This window comes from Hyperolius riggenbachi, chromosome 2, assembly GCF_040937935.1.
Source record: "Hyperolius riggenbachi isolate aHypRig1 chromosome 2, aHypRig1.pri, whole genome shotgun sequence".
Classification (NCBI taxonomy): domain Eukaryota; kingdom Metazoa; phylum Chordata; class Amphibia; order Anura; family Hyperoliidae; genus Hyperolius; species Hyperolius riggenbachi.
Genome location: NC_090647.1, coordinates 402,298,086 through 402,323,681, shown reverse-complemented (window position 1 = coordinate 402,323,681; position 25,596 = coordinate 402,298,086). Strand labels below are relative to the sequence as shown.

The 25,596-nt window shown below is 43.6% G+C and overlaps 2 protein-coding genes across 4 annotated transcripts in view; one reads left to right on the top strand and one right to left on the bottom strand.

Moving 5' to 3' along the window:
- TMEM183A (transmembrane protein 183A) overlaps positions 1-25,596 on the bottom strand; it is a 187,792-nt gene that overhangs the window by 27,954 nt on the left and 134,242 nt on the right. The window contains exon 5 of the mRNA XM_068269794.1: positions 16,651-16,731. Within this exon, the coding sequence (XP_068125895.1) occupies positions 16,651-16,731 (81 nt within the window). The remainder of the gene's footprint in view (positions 1-16,650; positions 16,732-25,596) is intronic.
- The window catches only part of LOC137546854 (ras and Rab interactor 3-like), a 272,031-nt gene that overhangs the window by 243,824 nt on the left and 2,611 nt on the right, over positions 1-25,596 (top strand). The gene's annotated exons all lie outside the window — the stretch shown is intronic.

The window sequence follows — 25,596 nt, the reverse complement described above, 5'->3', positions numbered from 1 at the left end:
TGAAGTGGAAGCCTTTTCTGCCCAAGAGGAGGATACTGCTCTTGTAGAATGTGCCTCCAGCAGATTTAAAGGCACATTCTACAAAAGCAGTATCCTGTCTGAACTAGTATAAGCTAATTAAATTGTTTGGGTCAACCAATTACTTAAAGGACTTCCGAGGCCAAAAAGATGAAAATTACACAATACCTTTTATATATCTGAATCCACGGAGGACGTCCAGGGCGTCCTCCGCACCGTACCGCCGTCATTGCTGCCTTTTTCTTTCCCCCCTGGCTCGGCCCGACCCCACTGAACGGGTCGCATAGGCTTCCACTACTAAGATGGCCGCCGCCTTGAGCCGCGGCTGCGCAGTACGCTTTGCCCTTAGTGCGACTGCGCAGCCTTCAGCCCGCCTCCCGCAGCGTACGGACATACGCTTGGGCAGCATTACGGAATCCGTACGCTGCGGGAGGCAGGCTGAAGGCTGCGCAGTCGCACTAAGGGCAAAGCGTACTGCGCAGCCGCGGCTCAAGGCGGCGGCCATCTTAGTAGTGGAAGCCTATGCGACCCATTCCATTACTCCTTTCCATAACAAATGTTCCACAGCCAACTCCATGGCTCCCTGCAATTGACAGTTTTGATGTCTTTTTGTCATGACAAATTTTGTTGGAGGACGCTTGACAAATTCCAGCTTCAGACCGTGAGCCAAAATGTTCAGAATGAAGCTGTTTGAAGTTACCTTTTCGTAAGAGGGAATGAACTTTGTCAACCAACCACTGACTTGGCAATTGTCATTGCTGGGATTGCTGTGAGGATTTACAGTAGCTTCGGAAGTAGATTGGGGAGGATTAAATATAAATCTTTTTGATTTATTTGTTTTCTAAACCTGCCACTTTTTGTTTGCCTCATAGTTACATAGTTATTTTGGTTGAAAAAAGACATATGTCCATCGAGTTCAACCAGTACAAAGTACGACTCCAGCCCGTCCCCCACATACCCCTGTTGATCCAGAGGAAAGCGAAAAAACCCCCAGAAAAATTCCTTCCTGACTCCAGATGGCAATCAGATAAAATCCCTGGATCAACATCATTAGGCATAACCTAGTAATTGTAGCCATGGATGTCTTTCAACGCAAGGAAAGCATCTAAGCCCCCTTTAAATGCAGGTATAGAGTTTGCCATAACGACTTCCTGTGGCAATGCATTCCACATCTTAATCACTCTTACTGTAAAGAACCCTTTCCTAAATAAATGGCTAAAACGTTTTTCCTCCATGCGCAGATCATGTCCTCTAGTCCCTTGAGAAGGCCTAGGGACAAAAAGCTCATCCGCCAAGCTATTATATTGCCCTCTGATGTATTTATACATGTTAATTAGATCTCCTCTAAGGCGTCTTTTCTCTAGACTAAATAAACCCAGTTTATCTAACCTTTCTTGGTAAGCGAGACCTTCCATCCCACGTATCAATTTGTAGCTCGTCTCTGCACCTGCTCTAAAACTGCAATATCTTTTTTGTAATGTGGTGCCCAGAACTGAATTCCATATTCCAGATGTGGCCTTACTAGAGAGTTAAACAGGGGCAATATTATGCTAGCATCTCGAGTTTTTATTTCCCTTTTAATGCATCCCAAAATTTTGTTCGCTTTAGCTGCAGCGGCTTGGCATTGAGTACGATTATTTAACTTGTTGTTGATGAGTACTCCTAAGTCCTTCTCCAAGTTTGATGTCCCCAACTGTATCCCATTTATTTTGTATGGTGCTAGACCATTGGTACGACCAAAATGCATGACTTTACATTTGTCAACATTGAACTTCATCTGCCATGTATGTGCCCATATAGCCATCCTATCCAGATCCTGTTGCAATATGACACTATCTTCCTGAGAGTTGATGATTCTGCACAATTTTGTATCATCTGCAAAAATAGCAACATTGCTCACTACTGTGTCTACTAGGTCATCAATAAATAAATTGAAGAACACTGGACCCAGTACAGACCCCTGAGGGACCCCACTGCTAACAGTCTCCCATTTTGAGTACGAACCATTGACCACAACTCTTTGTTTTCTGTCCATTAGCCAGTTCCCTATCCATGCACACAGACTCTTCCCCAGTCCTTGCATCCTCAACGTTTACTAAAGACAGATCCTGTTTGACTAACATGCTCAGCTTTTATGAGGTAGTGAAAAATTAAGCTTTTTGTGAGAGATATTTGTTTTCAGTAATTGCTCTGTTTTCTATGCATTTTATAGGCAAATGCACACAAAAATGAAAATTTCTCCAATTCCATCCCCTAAAGTTTTAAAATAAGCAATGCTACTATATATAAAACCCACCCATTTTATTTCCCTATTAGTGCTGGCTATCACAACATTTAAATTATGTCCCTAGCACAATGTATGACGTTAATATATGTTTGGTTTTTTTTTGTGTCCCATCAATTGTAAGCCCTTGTGCACTAACATAAAATAACAGTAATGCACCCTCAGGACATACATATTAAAAAAGCTTAGTCCCTAATGCAACTATTTATGGATTTTTTTTTAATCTATTTACTTGGTAACTGGGGCGTGGGGAGGGGACATTGGAAATGTTTAAAATATATTAATATTTTTAATTAAAAAGTGTAGTGTGTAATTTAATTTTTCACCACTAGATGGCGCTAGAAACAGTTCTTGATCTGGGTCATGTCCATTCATCACAGGCACTGAGGTTGGCTTGGAAAAGGTTTGCTTCTCTTCCCCAACCGCCAACACGGAAAACCACTGAGATGCGCGGGGCTCCGGCCCCGTGGGTACTGCCACTTGCAAACTGGACGAGAATGATCGTCCATTTTACCTTTAGCTGCACCTATCTGGACGAGAATACTCGGTTAAAAAGACAGCCGCAAGCTTTACGCGTCACACATGTGTGGAAGCATATTTATTTATTGTATTTATAAAGTGCCAACATATTACGCAGCGCTGGAATATGGTAAGTTTTCTTTTAGCAATACGCTTCTGCGCATGTCATCAATTCAGCCACAGGAAGTGAGCACTAGAGAGCCTCACTTCCTGTACGGCCTGCTGCCAGATGAGGATAACCGCATATCAACGCAGTAATCCGTGAAGGCCTATTTTTGGCAGTGTGGTCCCCGCACCGCTTCCGCCAATATGCAATGTGAAACCAGCCTGAGGGTGTGTACACACTTTGCATTGCATTATGTACTTGTTATAATGCCAGCCACTCTTATTAGTATTGTGGACTGTAGCCCTGAATGACATGCATATGGAGCAGTTAAGGTGGCCACACACACCTGTTGATCTGCCACCAGATCGGCCATCAGATAGATCCCTCTCTGATCAAATCAGAAAAGAGAGGGATCTATTGTCTGCCCACACACTGCAGGCAGATTTCCAATAGTTTTCTGCAGGAAATCTATTGGAAATCGTCCTAGAGCCACCACCTGCCTTCTCTCCTCCCCCTGTGCCCGTGGTGAGCGTTGCATGTTCACCTGTCATGCTGGCCCAAATCCTCGCCCTTCCTCTGGTGTCTGGCATCTTTGTGCATGGTCATCGCGAGCACCTGTACCACGTGACATTGGTGAATATAGTGGCATATGCACTTGCACCAGTTTCACATGGTATAGACACTTGCGGTGACAGTCCATAAAGATACCCGAGGAGGTGAGGATTAATGCCAGTGTGACAAGTAAGCACGCAAAACTTACCACATTCCTGGATGATGAACACATACACTTGGGAGGGACACTGGCCAGGGTTCAGTTGGTCCTCGGGAAAATGAACACCATCCACGGGAATGAGCCCTTGTGAATGGAAATTTGCAGCACCGCAATCACTCCAATGAGAGTAATCCCATAGTGTTACTCATGCAGAATCGCTTTGCTGATCGCCAGCGATCAGCAAAGCACAAATCGCCGGCAAACAGTACTCAAGTGTGAATGGAGTCTAAGGGGTATATGGTGTGTTTTTTGGGTGGGGCAGCCTTTACGTATGTAGAGAGTGGATGATCTCTAGCTTCCATCTTGCTCTTTTATGTACCGTAGAGCCACAGTTCAAACAAAGCAGCTTCAGTAAAAATGATGCACCCCTGACTGGCTGTACAAGAATGCATGCTGGGAGATGTACTCACATTAATGGATTACATCTCAAGACATGAATTGCATCAACTGGGAATTTGCAACATCACTGCAGCTGCTTTGAACTTCATTTCTGTGGCACATGAAGAAGAAGGTCCCTAGTTTGTGAGCTCCTCTGAGGACAATTAAGCCTGGTACACACCATGCAATTTCCCGTCAGATAGAAGGGTCGAATAGATAATTACCAACTGGTCCGATCTGATTTCCGATTGTTTTTCTAATCGATTTACATAGAAGTGATCAGATCTGTATATATATAATTCTGTTTTTCATGAATGATTATTAATTATCCTTGTTGTAATTGTATACCGTATAATACCATGATGTTTACATATATCGAATTTTTTTTATATATACAGGATCTTCTCAAAAAATTAGCATACTGTGATAAAGTTCATTATTTTCTGTAATGTACTGATAAACATTAGACTTTCATATATTTTAGATTCAAATACACACAACTGAAGTAGTTCAAGCCTTTTATTGGTTTAATATTGATGATTTTGGCATACAGCTCATGAAAACCCAAAAGTCCTATCTCAAAAAATTAGCATATTTCATCCGACCAATAAAAGAAAAAAGTGTTTTTAAAACAAAAAAAGTCAACCTTCAAATAATTATGTTCAGTTATGCACTCAATACTTGGTCGGGAATCCTTTTGCAGAAATTACTGCTTCAATGCGGCATGGCATGGAGGCAATCAGCCTGTGGCACTGCTCAGGTGTTATGGAGGCCCAGGATGCTTCGATAGCGGCCTTAAGCTCATCCAGAGTGTTGGGTCTTGTGTCTCTCAACTTTCTCTTCACAATATCCCACAGATTCTATATGGGGTTCAGGTCAGGAGAGTTGGCAGGCCAACTGAGCACAGTAATACCATGGTCAGTAAACCATTTACCAGTGGTTTTGGCACTGTGAGCAGGTGCCAGGTCATGCTGAAAAATGAAATCATCTCCATAAAGCTGTTCAGCAGATGGAAGCATGAAGTGCTCTAAAATCTTATGATAGGTAGCTGCATTGACCCTGCCCTTGATAAAACACAGTGGACCAACACCAGCAGCTGACATGGCACCCCAGACCATCACTGACTGTGGGTACTTGACACTGGACTTCAGGCATTTTGGCATTTCCCTCTCCCCAGTCTTCCTCCAGACTCTGGCACCTTGATTTCCGAATGACATGTAAAAGTTGCTTTCATCCGAAAAAAGTACTTTGGACAAATGAGCAACAGTCCAGTGCTGCTTCTCTGTAGCCCAGGTCAGGCGCTTCTGCCGCTGTTTCTGGTTCAAAAGTGGGTTCATGCTTCCATCTGCTGAAAAGCTTTATGGAGATGAAGATTTCATTTTTCAGCACAACCTGGCACCTGCTCACAGTGCCAAAACCACTGGTAAATGGTTTACTGACCATGGTATTACTGTGCTCAATTGGCCTGCCAACTCTCCTGACCTGAACCCCATAGAGAATCTGTGGGATATTGTGAAGAGAAAGTTGAGAGACGCAAGACCCAACACTCTGGATGAGCTTAAGGCCACTATCAAAGCATCCTGGGCCTCCATAACACCTGAGCAATGCCACAGGCTGATTGCCTCCATGCCAAGCCACATTGAAGCAGTCATTTCTGCAAAAGGATTCCTGACCAAGTATTGAGTGCATAACTGAACATAATTATTTGAAGGTTGACTTTTTTTTGTTTTAAAAACACGTTTCTTCGATTGGTCGGATGAAATATGCTAATTTTTTGAGATAGGAATTTTGGGTTTTCATGAGCTGTATGCCAAAATCATCAATATCCAATATCAAAACAATAAAATGCTTGAACTACTTCAGTTGTGTGTATTCGAATCTAAAATATATGAAAGTCTAATGTTTATCAGTACATTACAGAAAATAATGAACTTTATCACAGTATGCTAATTTTTGAGAAGATCCTGTATATGTATAATATATATATATATATATATATATATATATATATATATATATATATATATATATATTCTGGAGTTCTTCTTTGATACTCTGTTCCCTTTCTCCATTTCTCATACTGAGGGCTCCTATTTTTCATTCTATCTTCAGTTGAATTTTTCTGCCCATTCTGGCCCTATCTACCTGCTGGGATTTATTTTTGGTGTGGTCATTACCTAAATTGACACTAGATGGTGGTAGACCTTAGGCAGCAATCTTGTGCCTTTTGTATTACTTTGCTTACCTTTTTAGGCCACCGTAGTTATCAGCGTGGCCACATTACAGACGCGAACTCTTTCCTATTAAAGGAGTACAGAGGCGCCAACAGAATAAAAAATTTACCACAATTTAAAACCAATTAAAAAATGTGGTTGGCAAGGGTGGATTTGCCGACCCAATAATTTACACAACCAATTTTGTATGGTATAAACACATTTAAAAAGTACTCCAAACAAACACCATATGCAACGCGTTTCGCGGGTCCAAAGCCTGCTTCCTCAGGCAAAAATAAAAAGCAGGAGTAACAGTATAGCTGTGCGTACGAGTGTAGCGCCTCTATATTATATATATTATAGGTCTAATTTCCCCATAGGCGAAGAAAGTGGTTGCCCATAATCGGCAACCTATACTTGTGAGTATAACCTTATTTGTATTAATACCAATTGTGCTATCAATAATACACTATTGGGGGCTCCCGGTTGTATCTCTTTTTTCTCTCGCGTACTCTTTCCTGATTGCTACCTTCATTTCTTCTATATAACCGGCCCATAGTGGAACATTTAACTAGCTCTGAGGAAGCCGTTGTTGCAGCGAACCATGATAGCTGAGGTAAGGGCCTACCATGGGGTAGTTCTCTTGAGGGATCTTATTCATCTCTTTTTTCACTTCCATTTCTTCACTGTTCTAATTACCCTTTCTCTGGACATTCACATTACACTTGCAGGTCATTCATGTGTATTCATTCTCTTGGCAATAGTCCTTCCTCTCACTTTTCCTCGTGCACAGTTATTCCACATTTTTATTCACTTTCTCTCAGTCTGTTTACACAGTTGTTATACAATTTCAAATTTGCTGGTTTGCACAATTTTGCATTTTATGATGTACTTTATATATTGGCTGCACTTTTTGTATTCCCTTAAAGGATCACCATGTCATATTTGCTATTTGGTGCGTTATTGTCTTATCTGCCCTACTTCCTGGATTGTTGGTTCTTAATTGTTTTTAAATGTGATTTTTCAATAAAGATGGATAATTTTTTGCCTATTCCAGTTTGGTGCGGTATGTTTTAGGAGGTGTTCTTTTCCCTACCAGTGCAGTTTGTTTTCACACCGTTCTGCACATTCTGGATATTTATATGGCTATATATTTTCCCATAGTATTTAGTTACTTTATTTTGTGACGGTGCTTACCTATTTGTTTTGAGTGAGCTGCGCCACATGGGACCCTGCAGAGCCAACCTATGGCCTCCGTATGCAGAGACCTGACAGACTGCCACCGCTAGGACACCCCGCACTGGGATCCACCGCAACACCTTCCCTCAGACAGATGGTAAGCAGCCTGCCTGCTCAACCTCAGTTCCTGTCTGATGAAGCTGGACCTTACTACATCCTATACTGACAGGGAAAAGCACTGAGGTCTGCATGGTGTGATGTGCTTTTAAAGCCTTAGGACATTTCCTGTCCCTTTAAGGTAAGAGGAGTAATTTCCAGCCCCATCATGTGGGACTAATGGAAATGGTTAATTCTCCTATCAGACTTTCATTCATTCAAAAGTACACAATCTTTTAAGTTAACAGAAACATACAAATGTTATGCTTATGAAAATGCAAAAATTCCACCTCAAAGTTCAAAGTAGAAACAGGAAAAACTAGGTACGGTGGTGCAGTGGATGACACTTTCGCCTTGCATCGCTGGATGCCAGTTCAAATCCCAGGGCACTAGCTGCATCGAGTTTGTATGTCCTCCCTGTGTCTACATGGGTTGCCTTTGGGCACTCCATTTTTCTCCCACATCCCAAAAACATTCATAGTTACATAGTTATTTTGGTTGAAAAAAGGCATACGCCCATCGAGTTCAACCAGTATAAAGTACAACACCAGCCTGCTCCCTCACATATCCCTGTTGATCAAGAGGAAGGCGAAAAAACCCTTACAAGGCATGGTCCAATTAGCCCCTAAAGGGAAAAATTCCTTCCCGACTCCAGATGGCAATCAGATAAAATCCCTGGATCAACATCATTAGGCATTACCTAGTAATTGTAGCCATGGATGTCTTTCAACGCAAGGAAAGCATCTAAGCCCCCTTTAAATGCAGGTATAGAGTTTGCCATAACGACTTCCTGTGGCAATGCATTCCACATCTTAATCACTCTTACTGTAAAGAACCTTTTCCTAAATAAATGGCTAAAACGTTTTTCCTCCATGCTCAGATCATGTCCTCTAGTCCTTTGAGAAGGCCTAGGGACAAAAAGCTCATCCGCCAAGCTATTATATTGCCCTCTGATGTATTTAAACATGTTAATTAGATCCCCTCTAAGGCGTCTTTTCTCTAGACTAAATAAACCCAGTTTATCTAACCTTTCTTGGTAAGTGAGACCTTCCTTCCCACTTATCAATTTTGTTGCTCGTCTCTGCACCTGCTCTAAAACTGCAATATCTTTTTTGTAATGTGGTGCCCAGAACTGAATTCCATATTCCAGATGTGGCCTTACTAGAGAGTTAAACAGGGGCAATATTATGCTAGCATCTCGAGTTTTTATTTCCCTTTTAATGCATCCCAAAATTTTGTTAGCTTTAGCTGCAGCTGCTTGGCATTGAGTACGATTATTTAACTTGTTGTCGATGAGTACTCCTAAGTCCTTCTCCAAGTTTGATGTCCCCAACTGTATCCCATTTATTTTGTATGGTGCTAGACCATTAGTACGTCCAAAATGCACGACTTTACATTTTTCAACATTGAATTTCATCTGCCATGTATGTGCCCATATAGCCATCCTATCCAGATCCTGTTGCAATATGTCACTATCTTCCTGAGAGTTGATGATTCTGCACAATTTTGTATCATCTGCAAAAATAGCAACATTGCTCACTACTGCATCTACTAGGTCATTAATAAATGAATTGAAGAGCACTGGACCCAGAACAGACCCCTGTGGTACCCCACTGCTAACAGTCTCCCATTTTGAGTACGATCCAATGACCACAACTCTTTGTTTTCTGTCCATTAGCCAGTTCCCTATCCATGCACACAGACTCTTCCCCAGTCCTTGCATCCTCAACTTTTGCACCAGACTTTTGTGGGGAACAGTGTCAAAGGCCTTTGCAAAGTCCAAGCAGACGCGTATCTGGAGGGATGCAGGCATGACATGTGCCCCAGGCGACCTCCCTCTTCAATCATCAGGGGGGCGCAGTGCTGCTGACAGCATTCCTGAGTCTAAGGGAGTAACAATCATCCAGCAGCCTGCCCGTCTCAGCCTTTGTCTTATATCTACATTAGAGGCTATTGAGAGGTGAGCTCCAAACTTTTCCCACTCTCCCTGATAATGTCTCAGTCCCCTGAGATAGCGGCAGATGCTAGGGGTCTGGAGGTTACAAGATCTATTAATTCTCCTCTCTGTCATTCACACATTCCTCAGCCTTGTCTCAGTGTGCTGTTTACTTACTTTTATTTATGACACTCTCTGCACTTTAACCATTATCCTGCTGGCATCTCTGTGGCCAGATTTAACAACGTCTCTCTTGTACAGTGTATCTCAGTTGTTAAAATGCATTATATTTCTAGCTCAGTATCTATCTACTAATATTTAATAGGTTGTCAGCCTTTTATTATGTTATTATCGTCACTGAAAATGTTTCATTGCTTTCATTCATATGAGAGTGGTGGCTGCCATATTTATTTCCTTTTAAACAATACCAGTTGCATGGAAATCCTGCTGATCCTTCTGGTCACTAGGGTCTAAATCACACACCTGAAACATGCATGCAGCTAATCTTGTCAGATGTGTCAGATATTTTATCTGCTTGCTTGTTTAGGGTCTATGGCTAAGGCAGGGATCACACTTGTTTTTCAGTTTTCAACTCAGCTTTTTCTGCGCACATTTTCTGCACACCAAGTGTGTTTCTATGCAGAAAAATGTGTGCTTTTTTCACAACAGTTAAAAGTAATGTAATTGATACAGAAAACTGACAAAATGAGCAGAATTATCATGCAGAATGTCAGTTTTTTTTTTCTGTGCAAGAAAAACACATTAAGTGTGAACTAACCCCTTGATTAACATGAGTTTTCAGTTCTTCTGTGCAGAAAACGCGTATGAAAACAGTCAAGTATGTTCCCTGCCTTAAAGTATTAGAGGCAGAGGATCAGAAGGATAGCCTCATTTATTTCATAGTGACTGTTACATTCTGGTATTTGTGTGTGCGTGTGTGTTCTGAATGCATGATGGGGTTACCCTGTCCAAAAAGGTGAGACCGGATGCTGTTGATTGTAGGTGTGTGTGTGTGTGTGTGTGTGTGTGTGTGTGTGTGTGTGTGTGTGTGTGTGTGTGTGTGCGCAATTTTAGTATTTGCCATGGGCGCTGCCTTGCCTAGATACGCCACTGAGTCCAAGTATATCACATCTACAGCATTCCCAATATCCATATTAGCATTGACTACCTCATTAAAGCTGAGCATGTTAGTCAAACAGGACCTGTCTCTATAACCCAATACAGATTAGTTATTTGCTTTCCCTTAAATTAGCCCTAGACCATGATGAACAAATTGTGAACCTCTGAGGGATAGTTAAGATGCCCAAACATCAGATGATGTATGGGCAGATCGACCAAGAGACAGATCTGTCTCTGATCTGAGAGAGATTTGTTGCCTGCCCATACACCAGCAGACCGATTCCCTAGAGCTTTCAGCATGAAATCTCTTGGGAATCGGCCTTGTGACTGCATCCGCAGCCTTTCTGCCTCGGTCACTGACCCAATGTGAATGTACACCTCGCCATTGTATTTAATACTTTTCCAGTCGGCTGTCTCCTGCCAGGATCCCCATGTATCTTCTGCATTGCAGGCGGGCTTCCAACGTTGAGCATGTGTGTGACACCCCACACGCGCTGTGTGCTTTATGAAACCCAACGGCAATGCGGACAATGCATGGGGACCATGGAGGGAGACAGCGGACAAGTAAAGAATTAAATGCACGGATGGTGAACACAACTGAACCCCAGACACTGTTTCTGTCGTGTTTGTCACTTGTCCTCAAATTGCACGCCATTACCGCCATGCACTTGATCGACCATGTCGGCCTGACATCTTGCAGCATGTCCAATCGATATATTTGACCAGTTTTGGGCAAAAATTGGTCGAATCATCGATCTGGCATGCTTGTGGAGACACAGATTTGCATCTGATTCAATAATTATCTAATAGGATGCTCGATCGGCAGCCAAGTCGACTGATGTATGGACACCTTTAATGACATGACTATATCTCAGTAAAAGCACTGCAGAAGATGTCAGCGCTACATTAATACTAACAAGGGAACGAGACAGGAAAACGTGCCTGGCTGGACTGCGAATGAGCCAACTGGCCCCAACTGATGGATTTTCCGGGGCCAGTTGTGGGCGAACGGAGAGGGGGAAGAGGACGCCGTGGGAACGATCAGTCAGCCCCCTCCGGGCTGGAGGAAGCCCGAGGTATGTATATTTTAGTAAAGGGCCTCATCTCCGGTACAATTTAAGGGGCACTAACATACCAAATAACTATTTTTATTGATTTATTAATCATAATGCAAAACAGGTAAGAGTAATCTGAACATCCAAGTCCAAAGAACAAACAGTCTCCAAATTGTAGAGAGCACAATTATACCGTATAAGTGCAAACACAGAGTTTAACATTATGAACATAACTGACAAAGTTGCCATACTTAACCACTTCAGGATAACAGGTTTTTTCCTTAACTATTTCAGCCCGCGGGGATTTTTCACCTAATGCATCAGAGCAATTTTCACCTTCCATTCATTCGCTAATAACTTTATCACTACTTAACACAATTTATTGATCTATATCTTTTTTTTTTCCTCCACTAATTAGGCTTTCTTTGGGTGGTACATTTTGCTAAGAATTATTTTTTTATAAATGCATTTTAACAGGGTTAATAAGAAAAAAATGGAAAAAATTCATTATTTCTCAGTTTTTGGCCATTATAGCTTTAAATTAATCCACACTACCATAATTAAAACCTGAGTATTTTATTTGTCCATTTGTCTCGGTTATGACACCATTTAAATTTTGTCCCTATCACAATGTATGGCGCCAATATTTTATTTGGAAATAAAGGTGCATTTTTTCCGTTTTGCGTCCATCACTATTTACAAGCTTATCATTTAAAAAATGTTCGTAGTATACCCCCTTCAAATACATATTTAAAAAGTTCAGACCCTTAGATAACTATTTGTTTTTGTTTTTTTTTACTGTAAAAATTAAAAATCTTATTTGGGTAATATTTTAGTGTGGGAAATAAACAGTTAGTTTTTAATATTATTATATGTGTAAATTGTAATGTAAAAAATATGTAGATGTAGTTTTACTATTTGGCCACAAGATGGCCACCTTGAGTTTATTTTTTTCTCCTTGTGCTTCTCGATTACTGGAAACACAAGGACGACGGGGAAACTTTTTTTTGCAGAAAGACTGAAGCCTCTAAAAGAGCGCTTCGGTCTTTCTGCTGGGGACACGGATCGGTGATCGGGAACCATGTTCCCATTCACTGATCCCACGGTTACCGGGGGATAGCACGGGGGCGCGCCTGCGATCGCGCGCGGGAGCGCACTGAAGCGTGGCACCGCAGCCGCCTGAACGTGAGGATCACGTCCGGGCGGCAGAAATGGTTAAAAATCAAAACAATTTTCACATTTCAGTGCTCCTCCCATTCATTCAGTGATAACTTTATTGTTACTTATCACGCTTAAATGAACCATATATAGTTTTGTTTTTTTTTGCCACAAATTAGGCTTTCTTTGGGTGGTAGTTTTTGCTATGAATTATTTTATTTTATATGCATTGTAAAGGGAATAGTAAGAAAAAAAAAATAATTTCTCAGTTTTCCGCCATTATAGTTTTAAAATAAAACGTACTTCGATACATAAAACCCACATGTTTTATTTGCTCATTTGTCCAGGTTAACGTTTAAATTGTGTCCCTAGTACAATGTATGATGATAATATTTTATCTGGAAATAAAGTAACACTTTGAAGTTTAGGGATTTTTAAAACTATTTCACTTAGTACAAGACTTTTTTTTTGCAAAATTAACAGTAATATACTTTCATGACATACATATTAGAAAAGTCCCTAAGGTAACTATTTATGTAAAAAATATTTTAAATGATTTAATTTTCTTAATTTTTTTTAACCACTTGAGGACCGCAGTGGTAAACCACCCTAAAGACCAGGCCATTTTTCTGTAAAGGCCACTGCAGCTTTAAGGCCTAGCTGCAGGGCTACTCAGCACACATGTGATCCCCCCCCCCCCTTTCTCCCCACCAACAGAGCTCTGTGTTGGTGGGGTCTGATCACTCCCCCAATGTTTATTTTTTTGTGTAAATATTTATTTTATTAATAAATGTAACTATTTTTTAAACTTTTTTTTTTCACAGAAATGTAACTATTTTTTAAACTTTTTTTTTTCACAGCACCCCCTCCCTCCCTCCCTCCCCCCGCCAGCCAATACCCATGATCAGCGGTCATAGGCTTCAGCCTATGACAACCGATCACTTCCTGCACCACACCTGTAGAGCGCTGCCTTAGCACAGCACTGTACAGCCTAATTAGTCGGCATCTAACAGTCTAACAGTCTCCGAGCGGCAATTGCCGATGAGAGACTGAAGGCGTGCGCGATCTCCTGCTAGCCCCATTGACAGCCATTCATGCCAATCGGCGTGGAGCCGTCCTGGGGCTGCCCCCACGTCAATCTGCGTGGAGCAGTTGGCAAGTAGTTAAAAAGTGTTTTATTTCTGTAACTATGGGGCAGGGTTGGAAGGGGTTAAAATTAATAAAATTAAAACGAATAATACATTTTCTATGTAAAACAGTATACTAGTATAATTAAGTGTATTAGGTGTATTAAGTGTAAACGACGTGGGAATCGTGAACGTAGCGGTAAGGTAACAGTACGCATATATACCCCCTGATCCGCACATGAAGTTTACAGGAGTGTAGATATGCGTACCAGGGATCTTAAAGTGGTTAATAAGCCAAAACAGTGGTGTAGGAATCACTACAGCAGCCAGAGCGGGCCCGCAGACCGCCTCACCCCCTTCTCTCCTCCCATCTTTGTTCCCTTCACCCAACGTGTAGCAGAAGCTGTGCAAGCTGGACGGACATTCCACGTCTCCAGTGAAGTGCACTGCGGATGCTTGATATATGGCCTGACTGGCTTGTCAGGTCAGTGTGTCAATGGAGCAGGGGCAGGAAAGCAGCCAGGACAGCACAGGAGTGTCTCTCAGGGAGTCTGTGATTCACTGACTGTGTGCTGCGCTGGCTGAGTCTGTGATACTCACTGTTTATCAAGAGACAATTTTTCATTGTAATTGAGCATTCCCTGGAGAAGAGAGGATTTTGGGGGACCTAGGAGGGAGACCTGTTGCAGGCTACAGTATACTGTACTTGGTAAAATAAAGGAGCTGTAGGAGACACAAAGCATCAACACGGTTTCTCTCAAAATGGGTGAAAAAAAGAGCTCCCTATAAGCTGTATATGTAGCATGTAGATTGTCAGTTAAATAATGTTTAGGCTTCCGAGTAGTGTTGACATGTTCAAAATAATCCAGAATGGTGTCTTGAATGATTTTGAGCAGAACTTGAATGTTACACATGCAGACTGTGGCAGGGGAGTTAACACACCCTTGTTGCTGCCTTTCCAGCTGTGCTGCATGTAATGTTCTATTTCTCTGATATCAAATGTGTTGGAGGAATGGAACGCCATGTGCAGTGCAGCGGGCAGAGGCAGTGACAAGGGTGTGCTAACCCACCTGCCACAGTCAGCATGTGTAACATTCAAGTGCTGCTCCAAATCATTCAAGACACCATTCTGAATAATCACAAACATGTCACACTACTCCAGGGTCTACTGCCTTTTATTTTCTTGACAAGTTCCCCGAAGCACCCGCAGCTGTAAAGGAGCACATATTCACTGGGCCTGCGTGTGTCCCTGGGAGAGTATAAGTTCATGATGTATAATGTCTTTGGCGGTTGCTCATAGAGTACCTGTGCTTTACAATAGGTTTTAAATGGAACTAAAGTGGACTTTTTTTTTTTTTTTTTTTTAGGTTAACTATTTTCTTCACACTGATTTCAAAAGCGTCCCTTCTATAGCTTGCTATTATTGTTTAATCTGTAAGCACCCTCCTCTCTTTAGCCACTCCCACAGTTGCAGCCATGAATGAGCACATTTGTACTGAGCATGTAAAAGTGCAAGAACTGCATATGCTCTGTGAAAGGAACCTCTTGCGCACTTCTTCTTTTGTTCATATGTGAATGAGTAGTTTCTTTTACTGAGCATGCACAGTTTGTGAACTCATGCATGCTTCGCACAAATGCGCTCATTCATGGTTCTGACTGTAGAGTAGGAGAGGATCTGACTATGGGAGGGCACTTATGGGCAGTCAAATCAAAGAATCGTAAATAGCGGAATAAGAGTCTTTCTGTAGGAAACAGAGTGCATGAAGGTAAGTAACCTTAAACACTGTACCTTTGACTACCTATACTGAGGGGGCTACTTTTGTCTACCTATACTGGGAAGGGAGAGGAAGCCTTTGGCTATTTCATGTTCGGGCGCCCCTTCGGCTACCTAAAATTGGAGTGCGGGAGGAGGTGCACAAAGGTGCCTAATAACTTTTTTGGGAGGGAGGCCCAACTAAATCTTTGCTACGGGGCCCCATGATTTCTAGCTACGCCCCTGAGCCAAACACAATACAAGGAAGCAAAGAATCATGTGTATACATCAAAATCAAGTAGTCCTTATGGAGGACCAGGATAACCTGCTTCAATTACAGCCCTGTAAAATCTGTAGGCAAAATTGTTCTGCTACTTTTTTTCCTGTATCCTACTGAATCCTTGAACAGGCTATTCTTTGCACAAATATATCTTGTTTTCCTTTTTTATGGTATGTTGTACAGTTCAATAAATGAGAGCTTATAACAAGAGCATTAAGTGCTGTTTGACTGCCATCTTGTGGCAATTTTAAAACAATGTGATTATAGGGATTGTGTTACACTGCATTTGGATCAAAATATTATTTTGTGTTTTTCATTTATTTTATATAAATTTGTCCAAACCCAGGTTTTCTTGATGAGTTTGCTGAATTGTACTGGCAATGTGATACATGTGGCATATATCCACTTTGTAACATTATCAGGTCAGCGTCCGTTGAAAAGTTTGAACATTTACAAATCCATGTTATATTCTATCGAGTAAACTCCAGTTGAAACATCTTATTTATCAGTACATCATATTTGTAAGACTGAGTTCTGCACCATACCCTGCTAATCAAATAGTATAGAAATGTAATACAATAGTTATTTGTAGCTTACCAGTTTCTTCAATTTGAAATTGAACTCCCACAATGGCTCTACCCTGTTTCCAGTCACTTTTTTGTACCAGAAAAGTAAACACTGTAAAAAAAATTACAAACATTAGTGGCAGAAGTATTAAATAGTCAAAATTACGAGTTACATACCCAATTATGTTACTTACATTAACTCACAGCCAAAAGTTAATACAGATGCAAGTGTTTTGGTTGTGAATGAATGTGCATTGTAAACATAAGATAACCATGTCAATATTACCTTAGTCTGACATGAAAGCTCCATGTTTTACTGAACAATTACAATTCATCTTACCTATTCTAAAACCCTATCATGCTGAAACACATGCCCTATGTAATGGTGAAGTTTCCGCGTGCATTAAACACTATAATGCAGCCGATTGGGAGCATTTGTAAACATGCAAGTCAGCAATTGACACACAATGCAGTTACTGTCTAGATGACTGCAAGCACTCCGAAAATGAACAGGCAGTTTATCGTACTCCTGTCAGCATCCATCATCCTAACCTCCCTAGCGGTATGAACGAGCTTTGCACCTCCAGAAACAAGATGCTCAGAATCAGAATCATTTTTATTCGCCAGGCACGACAGGGTCATGCTCGGAATTGGGCTTGGCACAGCAATTAACAGAGTAGAGATAAAAGTATAGATAACAGGGCATAAAGTGCATAAAGGCATAAACAAACAAGGCATAAATACAAGCAAAACAAAAAAAGCAAACAAAAGCAAATAAGAAAGCAAGCAGGGCGGCAAGGTGCAGTTCAGAATACAGTGGTGAGGGGATGGAATGCCCTACAGGGAGTTCAGGAGGGTGACAGCTGAGGGAAAGAAAGAGTTCCTGTGTCTTGAGGTTTTGGTGGCGATAGACCGAAACCTACGGCCTAACGGAAGTCTGCAGAAGAACCGTTGGCCCGGGTGAGAGGGGTCGCCGGCAATCCTCAGTGCTCTTGTGCGCAGCCTGGAGTTGTGGAGGTGGACAAGCGAGGGGAGAGGTCTGCCAATGATTCTCTCTGATGATCTAATGACCCTCTGAAGTTTGTACCTGTCTCTGGTGGAGGAGCCAGCGAACCAGACTAGGATGGAGGAGCAGAGGACGGACTCGATGGTGGCGGTGTAAAAACACGTTAGTAGCTCTTGAGCCATGCCGAACTTCTTCAATTGGCGGAGGAAGAAGAGCCTCTGCTGGGCTTTCTTCTGGGTCAGGGATGTGTTTGCCTTCCAGCTCAAGTCTTTGGAGATGGTGGTGCCCAAAAGGCGAACGCTGGTTACTCTTTCAACCTCGGTGGCGTTGATAAAGATTGGTGGGGGGGAGGGAGCATGCTTCCTGAAATCCACAATCAGCTCTACGGTTTTGGATGAGTTGAGGACCAGCCTGTTCTCCCTACACCACTGGGAAACTCTGTCAACCTCCTGGCGGTAGGCCTGCTCATCATTGTTTGTCACTAGACCAACGATGGTGGTGTCATCTGCAAATTTGATGACCTTGACAGAGTTCTCCTTGGATCTGCAGTTGTTCGTGTAGAGGGAGAACAGGATTGGCGACAGGACGCAGCCTTGAGGGGCTCCCGTGTTCATTGTCCTTGGTTGAGAGGTGACCTCCCCAAGTTTAACGACTTGAGTTCTGTTAGTCAGGAAGTCTGTGATCCACCCGCGGAGTGTGTGATGGACATTCAGCTCTGTGAGATTGTCCTGCAGTATGCGGGGGCAGATGGTGTTGAAGGCTGAGCTGAAGTCCAGAAGGAGAATCCTGGCGTATGTGTTAGGTTTGTCCCGGTGGTCGTATGTGAGCTCAAGGCAGATGTTGACAGCATCATCAGTGGATCTGTTTGCCCTGTATGCAAACTGGTATGGATCCATATGGGGGGAGGTAACAAGCTTGATGTGTGACAAGACGACTCTCTCGAAGGTTTTCATGATGTTGGATGTCAGGGCCACTGGTCTGTATTTATTGAGGTCAGCGTTTCCTTGCTTTTTGGGGACAGGGATAATGGTAGACTTTTTGAAACATGCAGGGACTTTGCCGACCTGGAGGGATTTGGAGAATAAGGAAGCGAGGATGGGTGCCAGCTGGTGTGAGCATGTTTTCAGACAGGCTGGTGACACGCCGTCCGGGCCAGAGGCTTTCCTGGGGTTTAGCGAGGACAGGTGGAAGAGGACATCAGCCTCATTCACAGCTGGAGGTGGTGGGCTCGAGACAGAGATCAGAATCAGAATCAGAATCATTTATTTCGCCGAGTGCAACAATGTGGCACCCGGAATTTTTTGTGGTTCACACGGCAGAAAAAGGTGTTATACAGATAAGGGGCATTCCAGAGCGAGATATGAACAAACATAAATAACAACATGATTACAGCATGGCGGCATAAACGTAACTAAAGGGATTACAGCATACGATGTGGCGTGCAAAACAAAACAAGGGGATTCCATGATTGAGCAGCAGTGCACCGTCAGTGCAGGCTAGGGAGGTGCTATAGGGCTTTGCTAGGGTGGTAGTTCGAGTTCAGCAGGAGGACAGCTTGGGGGAAGAAGGTGTTCAAGTGCCTGGTGGTCTTGGTGAGGATCGATCTGTATCGGCGTCCCAAGGGCAGGCGGTCAAAGTAACCTGCACTCGATGTGGGGTGTGCTGGCTCCCCCAGTGCCTCCTGATCCTCAAACCTGCAGTAAAAATTGCTGAGGTCCTTGGCTAGCTCAGTACTGGGAGTTGCGTGTTGTGGGGAGGCTTATAGTTTGTGGTGGCTTTAAGCCCCTTCCAGACAGCTCGTGTGTCGTTAGATCGCAGGTTGCATCTTATCCTTTCTGCATACTCCCTCTTTGCGGCACTCAGTTCTCGCTTCAGGTTATTCTTTGCTGTCTTGTAGTCCTCTTGGTTGCTGGACTTGTGCGCCACCTCCTTGCACCTCCGCAGTTGCCGTAGTTTGTTGGAGAACCACGGTTTATTGTTCGGATAGACTTTGAAGGTCTTGGTTGGTACGCAAGAGTCTTCACAGAAGCTGATGTATGAGGAGATGTTGTCCGCCCACTCGTCAAGGTTTGGAGCTTCCATGGCCTTCCAGTCAGTGCAGTCGAAGCATGCCTGAAGTTGGAGCTTGGCCTCGCTTGACCACACTTTGGTGGACTTGAGAACAGGTTTAGCTGACTCCAGGCGCCTCCTGTAGGTGGGGGATCAGGTGAATGAGAGAGTGGTCCGAGGAGCCCAGCACTGCCCTTGGTATGGCTTTGTAGGCATCCTTCAGCCCTGTGTAGCAGTGATCCAGTGTGTTCTGATTTCTGGTGGGGCAGGTCACATGCTGGTGGAAGCGAGGAAGCTCCTGGCGAAGATTAGCCTTATTGAAGTCGCCCAATACGATGAACAGCGAGTCGGGAAGGGTTGACTCCCATTTTGTGATGGTGTCGCTGAGGTTGTGCAGGGCATGTCTAACATCGGCATCAGGTGGTATGTACACGCCAACAAGAACGTAGGAGGAGAACTCCCTGGGCGAATATTTTGGCCTGCAGTTGACAATTAGAAGTTCAAGCTCGGGGGAGCACTTCCTGGCTAGTACTGATAAGTTGGGGCACCATGATTGGCCGATGTAAAAAAACAGATGCCACCACCCTTCTTTTTACCCGAGAGAGTGGGGTCGCGGTCTGCCCGGATGAGGTTGAAGTCCAGAAGGTGAAGGCCATTGTCTGGGATGTCATCATGCAGCCAGGTTTCTGTGAAGCAAAGGATTGGGGTACTACTGCAGAGCTCCTTCTTTTCACTGAGGAGTCGGAGTTCATCCAGTTTGTTCGGGAGGGAGCACACATTCGACAGCAGGACCGATGGGATGGCTGACCTAAGACCTTTCCTCTTCAGTCTCACCTGGGCACCTGCCCGGCTCCCCCTCATCCACCGAGCCGCAGGGGATGTATGGGCAGGGCCTGCGAGCTCTTGTACATGGCTCCAGACCGTGTTGTATAGACGCCTGTCCTCGGAGAGCGTGCTGCGTGCTCCCCATCTCAGAAGCTGCGATCTGGTGTAGGTGATGCGCTGGGGTGGCATATGGAGAGTAGCTCCGTGTGTTTGGTGAGGGAGGGAGTAGAGGGGTGGTGGTGCTAGCAGAAGTGCACGTAGGCCTCAGGGCGAACCCTAACAGTCCATATAGCGTATCAGAGGGGTGTATCTGGTCTAGTAGTACGCCTGGGGAACCAGACGGGGAACAGCACCGCAGCTCATAACAGTCCATAAGTCATAAGTTAGCCCCCAACAGTGCCTACTCAAGGTTAGCCCCCAACAGTGCCTACTCAAAGCAGTCCCAGGGTGCGTTACTATAAGCAGGGCCGACCAGGCTCACCAGAGGCAGGGGCACACGATATAGCAGTTATAGTGCCCAGTACCCACGATCAGCAGTTATAGTGCCCAGTTTACAGTGTGCAGCCCGACAGCAAGGTGCACAGATCCAAGGTGAAATGAGAAGTGCATAAAAAACTTACCCCCACAGCTGACTGGTGCTTGGTGCAGTGGAGGAGGATGGAGCACCTGGAGGCCGCCTCAGCTCAGCTTTGCCAGGGATGTGCCAGTGGACCCTTCTCCTGGAGCTGTAGGCCGCTGAAAGCAGTATTGACTAGTCAGGCTCGTCCATGCAGCCAGGGAGATTCCTAGCTGCTTTGCACCGCCGGCTCTGCCTTTTCTGCTTCTGTGAGCTTCCCTAAGACAGATGGATGCCTGTCAGCACACTGTGGGTAGCCATTTGAGCTACCCACAGTGTGCCAACAGGCTTCCATCAGTTCTAGAGAAGCAAACATGGAGCCAGCAGGGCAGAGCAGTGCGGTGACATGTCCTCATCCCTTCCTTCCTCCTTTATGGTCCTCCTGCCCCCTCCTTCTGACCCCCCCCCCTCCTTCTGACGCCCCCCCCGCCTCTCTCCCTTCTCTTACTCCCTTCCCTTTGTTCCCCCAGTGGCTCCCCCCTCCCTCCTGATCCCCCTGCGGCACTATGAGAAGAGAACGGGGTGTTTTACTCACCCGAGGCTCTCTCCAGCGATGATCGCAGATTCTCCTCTGATGTACAACCCCCGGGCTACTGTATACAGTACCGGGGACACAGCTGATGACATCATCAGCAACGTCTCCGGTACTGGGTATAACCCTATAAAAGGAGATGAATAACTAAAATAGAACTTTAAGTATGTTAAAAAGTCAGGACACATATACTATCCACACTAGTGATTCAAAGTGAAAACAATGGGTTGGGGGTGTAATGTCAGTCAATTGCAGACTACCCTTCTAACTCACATTGTTGATCTACACTGTATTAACCTCCTGAGCGTTGCGCCGCTCAGGAGGTTTTCTTACTTTTTGCCTGATTTTTTTTTATAATTGTGCCTAATGGCTATAAACCCTCTAGCTAGCACTAGGCTAGCTTGAAGAAGTCTCCGGCACCCCCCAATCGCCGCCGCTCCCCCGTTTATACGTTACCCAGCATGGATCCAGTGATCGGCACAGCCTCCCCGGACAGCTCCGGTCTTCACTATGGGGAGAATCGCAGATGACATGCGCAAACCTGATCCTCCCCATAGAGAGAACGGAGCTGTGCCAGGAGGCTGCGCGATCGCTGGATCCAGGATGGGGGGGGGGTAACACAAATGGTGGGATCGGCGGGGATCCAGGGGTGCCGGACACTCTTACTAGCTAGCCTAGTGCTAGCTAGAGGATTTATAGACATTAGGCGCAATTATTTATTCATGGTGGACTCCTGGTGCCACAGAGCGGTATGCCCGACACAGTGTCGGGCATACCGCTAAGGAGGTTAAACCCCCACACAAAATCCTACATGTTTAGTTTCATTAATTAGAAACTTCATCAGGAGTGAACAAAGTGTTAACTGCTAGAGTGCTAAAGTAATAAATGCATTGTAAACCACATGATGCACATAATAGGATAGCAGTAGTACAGAGTCAAGCCACTACCAGCAGCTGGGATGGGTGGATAGCATACCCGGCGTGCGTAGCACGTAGAATAAGGCAACGCGCTATGATTGGAGTTGCCATATTGATACAAAAACAAACAACGTCGCGGCAAGGATCATGATAAATCCTTAACCACCTCTCGGGGGAATATTAAGTGCTTGATCAAATACTTTCATAGCATATCCCCATATGTTGGTGCATTATTTGTACTCGCTTCTGACAAACAAAGAGGCACTTCTGGTATTGTCCCCGCTCGAGGGATCAGTTGCTATGGGGACAGGTAAACACCATGTAAGCCAATGCTGAAAATTGCAAGCATTAGCAGGATAGAAATCGCCAGATAAAGGAAAATGGGGCAGGCAGGGACTAGGATGCCTAATAGCATTCCATCCAAGCCTTTTGCTAAATATAGGCAAAGGCGTCCCCCACGTATGATAGCGTCTCCAAGTCCCTATATCAAAACTAGAGGACCTGTCACCTCATAATTGAACTCGATTCTAGGGGAATATTGGGGGTCATATAACAAAGACCATTGGAGATCGGCATTAAAAAAATACATATATGCTCCTAAGGAGAGGTATCTACTAAAGGGGGGCTACTATCCCACGGCAAGGAGAATAGCGTATTCGGCCACTATACAATATAAATGGATAACCAAAATATTTTTACAGAAAAAGGAGGGAACACCCATTGTCAATTACAAACATGAAAGAAAAAAACATAACAGCACAACGTTGGCTGGTACTCTGGGTTCAAAGAATTAAATAAAAGGGGAAAAGGTGAAGCCCTCATTCATACCATGAGGGCTTAAGGTGCCCAACCTATAAATCCAACGGGCCTCAACTGCCTCAATTTTTGGTCCAGGTTTCCTCCTCTAAGGCCATTTTTCCACCTTTGTATTACTCAGAATTTTAAACAACTGGGTTCAGTTCCATGTTTGTCATTAAAGTGAACCCGAGGTGAAAATAAACTGATGGGATAAACAATTATATTTATCCTCCTACTCCTAAAAAAGACTTCTTTAGTCATCCCAGGATTTTATTTTTTATTTAAACATGTATAATGTAGATTAAATGTTTTGCTGTCTCTGCTAAGTTGCAGTCTATTAAGTGTCCCTAAATGAAAATACATGAACTATATTGACCCTTTCTCTCTCCCTCTGCTCTCAGAAACATGTAGAAAAATGTATTCTGCCAGGAAAACTTTTATGGCTGTGATTTGCTTATCAGTGATGTTTACAATATTCCTGACAAGCTACTGACAAGACAAAAGCTGCCACTTCCATCCTTAAAAAATAACTCTTTCAGGCAGCAAAATAAAACAAGTAAAACACCTTGGTTATTAATATGTTTAGTACTGTACATAGACATGTTTATCTCATCATGTCACCTCGGGTACACTTTAAAATGTCTTGCCACTGAAGTTTTTAGTTTGTAATATATATCTCCCAGATGCTCTAGAATTCGCGTCTTCACAGCTCTTGTGGTCTCACCCACATACAGTAAGGGGCAGGGGCATTGTATTGCATAAACGACCCCTTCTGTATCACAGTTGAAAAAGTCCAGTAGGTCAAAAATACGGCTATTCAATTCAATTCACTTTATTGTCATTGCGTAACACAACGAAATTACTTTTCATGACAACCCCACAGTGCAGATAGGGAACATAGTGATAGTAACAAGGAAGAGAAAAAAATTATACAAGTATGCCAGGTATTACAGATGTTTAAACAATTTGTACACAGAGTTAATTATTTCAGAGAGGATCCAGAGTTCATCAAGTTTATGGCGGATGGGAAAAAGCTGTCTTTCAGTCTGTTTGTGTGTGTGTGTGTGCGGATTGATCTAAAACATTTACCTGATGGAAGGAGCTCAAACAAGGCATTTCCAGGGTGATGATGTTTTTGGCCATTCTCACGCTGCGAGTATTATACAAAAGTTCCAGTGATGGTAGTTCAGTGCCGATAATGGCTTCTGCTGTTTTAACAACTTGCTGCAGGGCTTCTCTAGTAGCCTTGGTGCAGCTGTTGTACCAGGCCGTCATGCAATTGGTCAGAATGCTTTCTATAGTGCATATGTAGAAATTAACCAGCAGCTGGGATGGGTGGATAGCATACCCGGCGTGCGTAGCACGTAGAATAAGGCAACGCGCTATGATTGGAGTTGCCATATTGATACAAAAACAAACAACGTCGCGGCAAGGATCATGATAAATCCTTAACCACCTCTCGGGGGAATATTAAGTGCTTGATCAAATACTTTCATAGCATATCCCCATATGTTGGTGCATTATTTGTACTCGCTTCTGACAAACAAAGAGGCACTTCTGGTATTGTCCCCGCTCGAGGGATCAGTTGCTATGGGGACAGGTAAACACCATGTAAGCCAATGCTGAAAATTGCAAGCATTAGCAGGATAGAAATCGCCAGATAAAGGAAAATGGGGCAGGCAGGGACTAGGATGCCTAATAGCATTCCATCCAAGCCTTTTGCTAAATATAGGCAAAGGCGTCCCCCACGTATGATAGCGTCTCCAAGTCCCTATATCAAAACTAGAGGACCTGTCACCTCATAATTGAACTCGATTCTAGGGGAATATTGGGGGTCATATAACAAAGACCATTGGAGATCGGCATTAAAAAAATACATATATGCTCCTAAGGAGAGGTATCTACTAAAGGGGGGCTACTATCCCACGGCAAGGAGAATAGCGTATTCGGCCACTATACAATATAAATGGATAACCAAAATATTTTTACAGAAAAAGGAGGGAACACCCATTGTCAATTACAAACATGAAAGAAAAAAACATAACAGCACAACGTTGGCTGGTACTCTGGGTTCAAAGAATTAAATAAAAGGGGAAAAGGTGAAGCCCTCATTCATACCATGAGGGCTTAAGGTGCCCAACCTATAAATCCAACGGGCCTCAACTGCCTCAATTTTTGGTCCAGGTTTCCTCCTCTAAGGCCATTTTTCCACCTTTGTATTACTCAGAATTTTA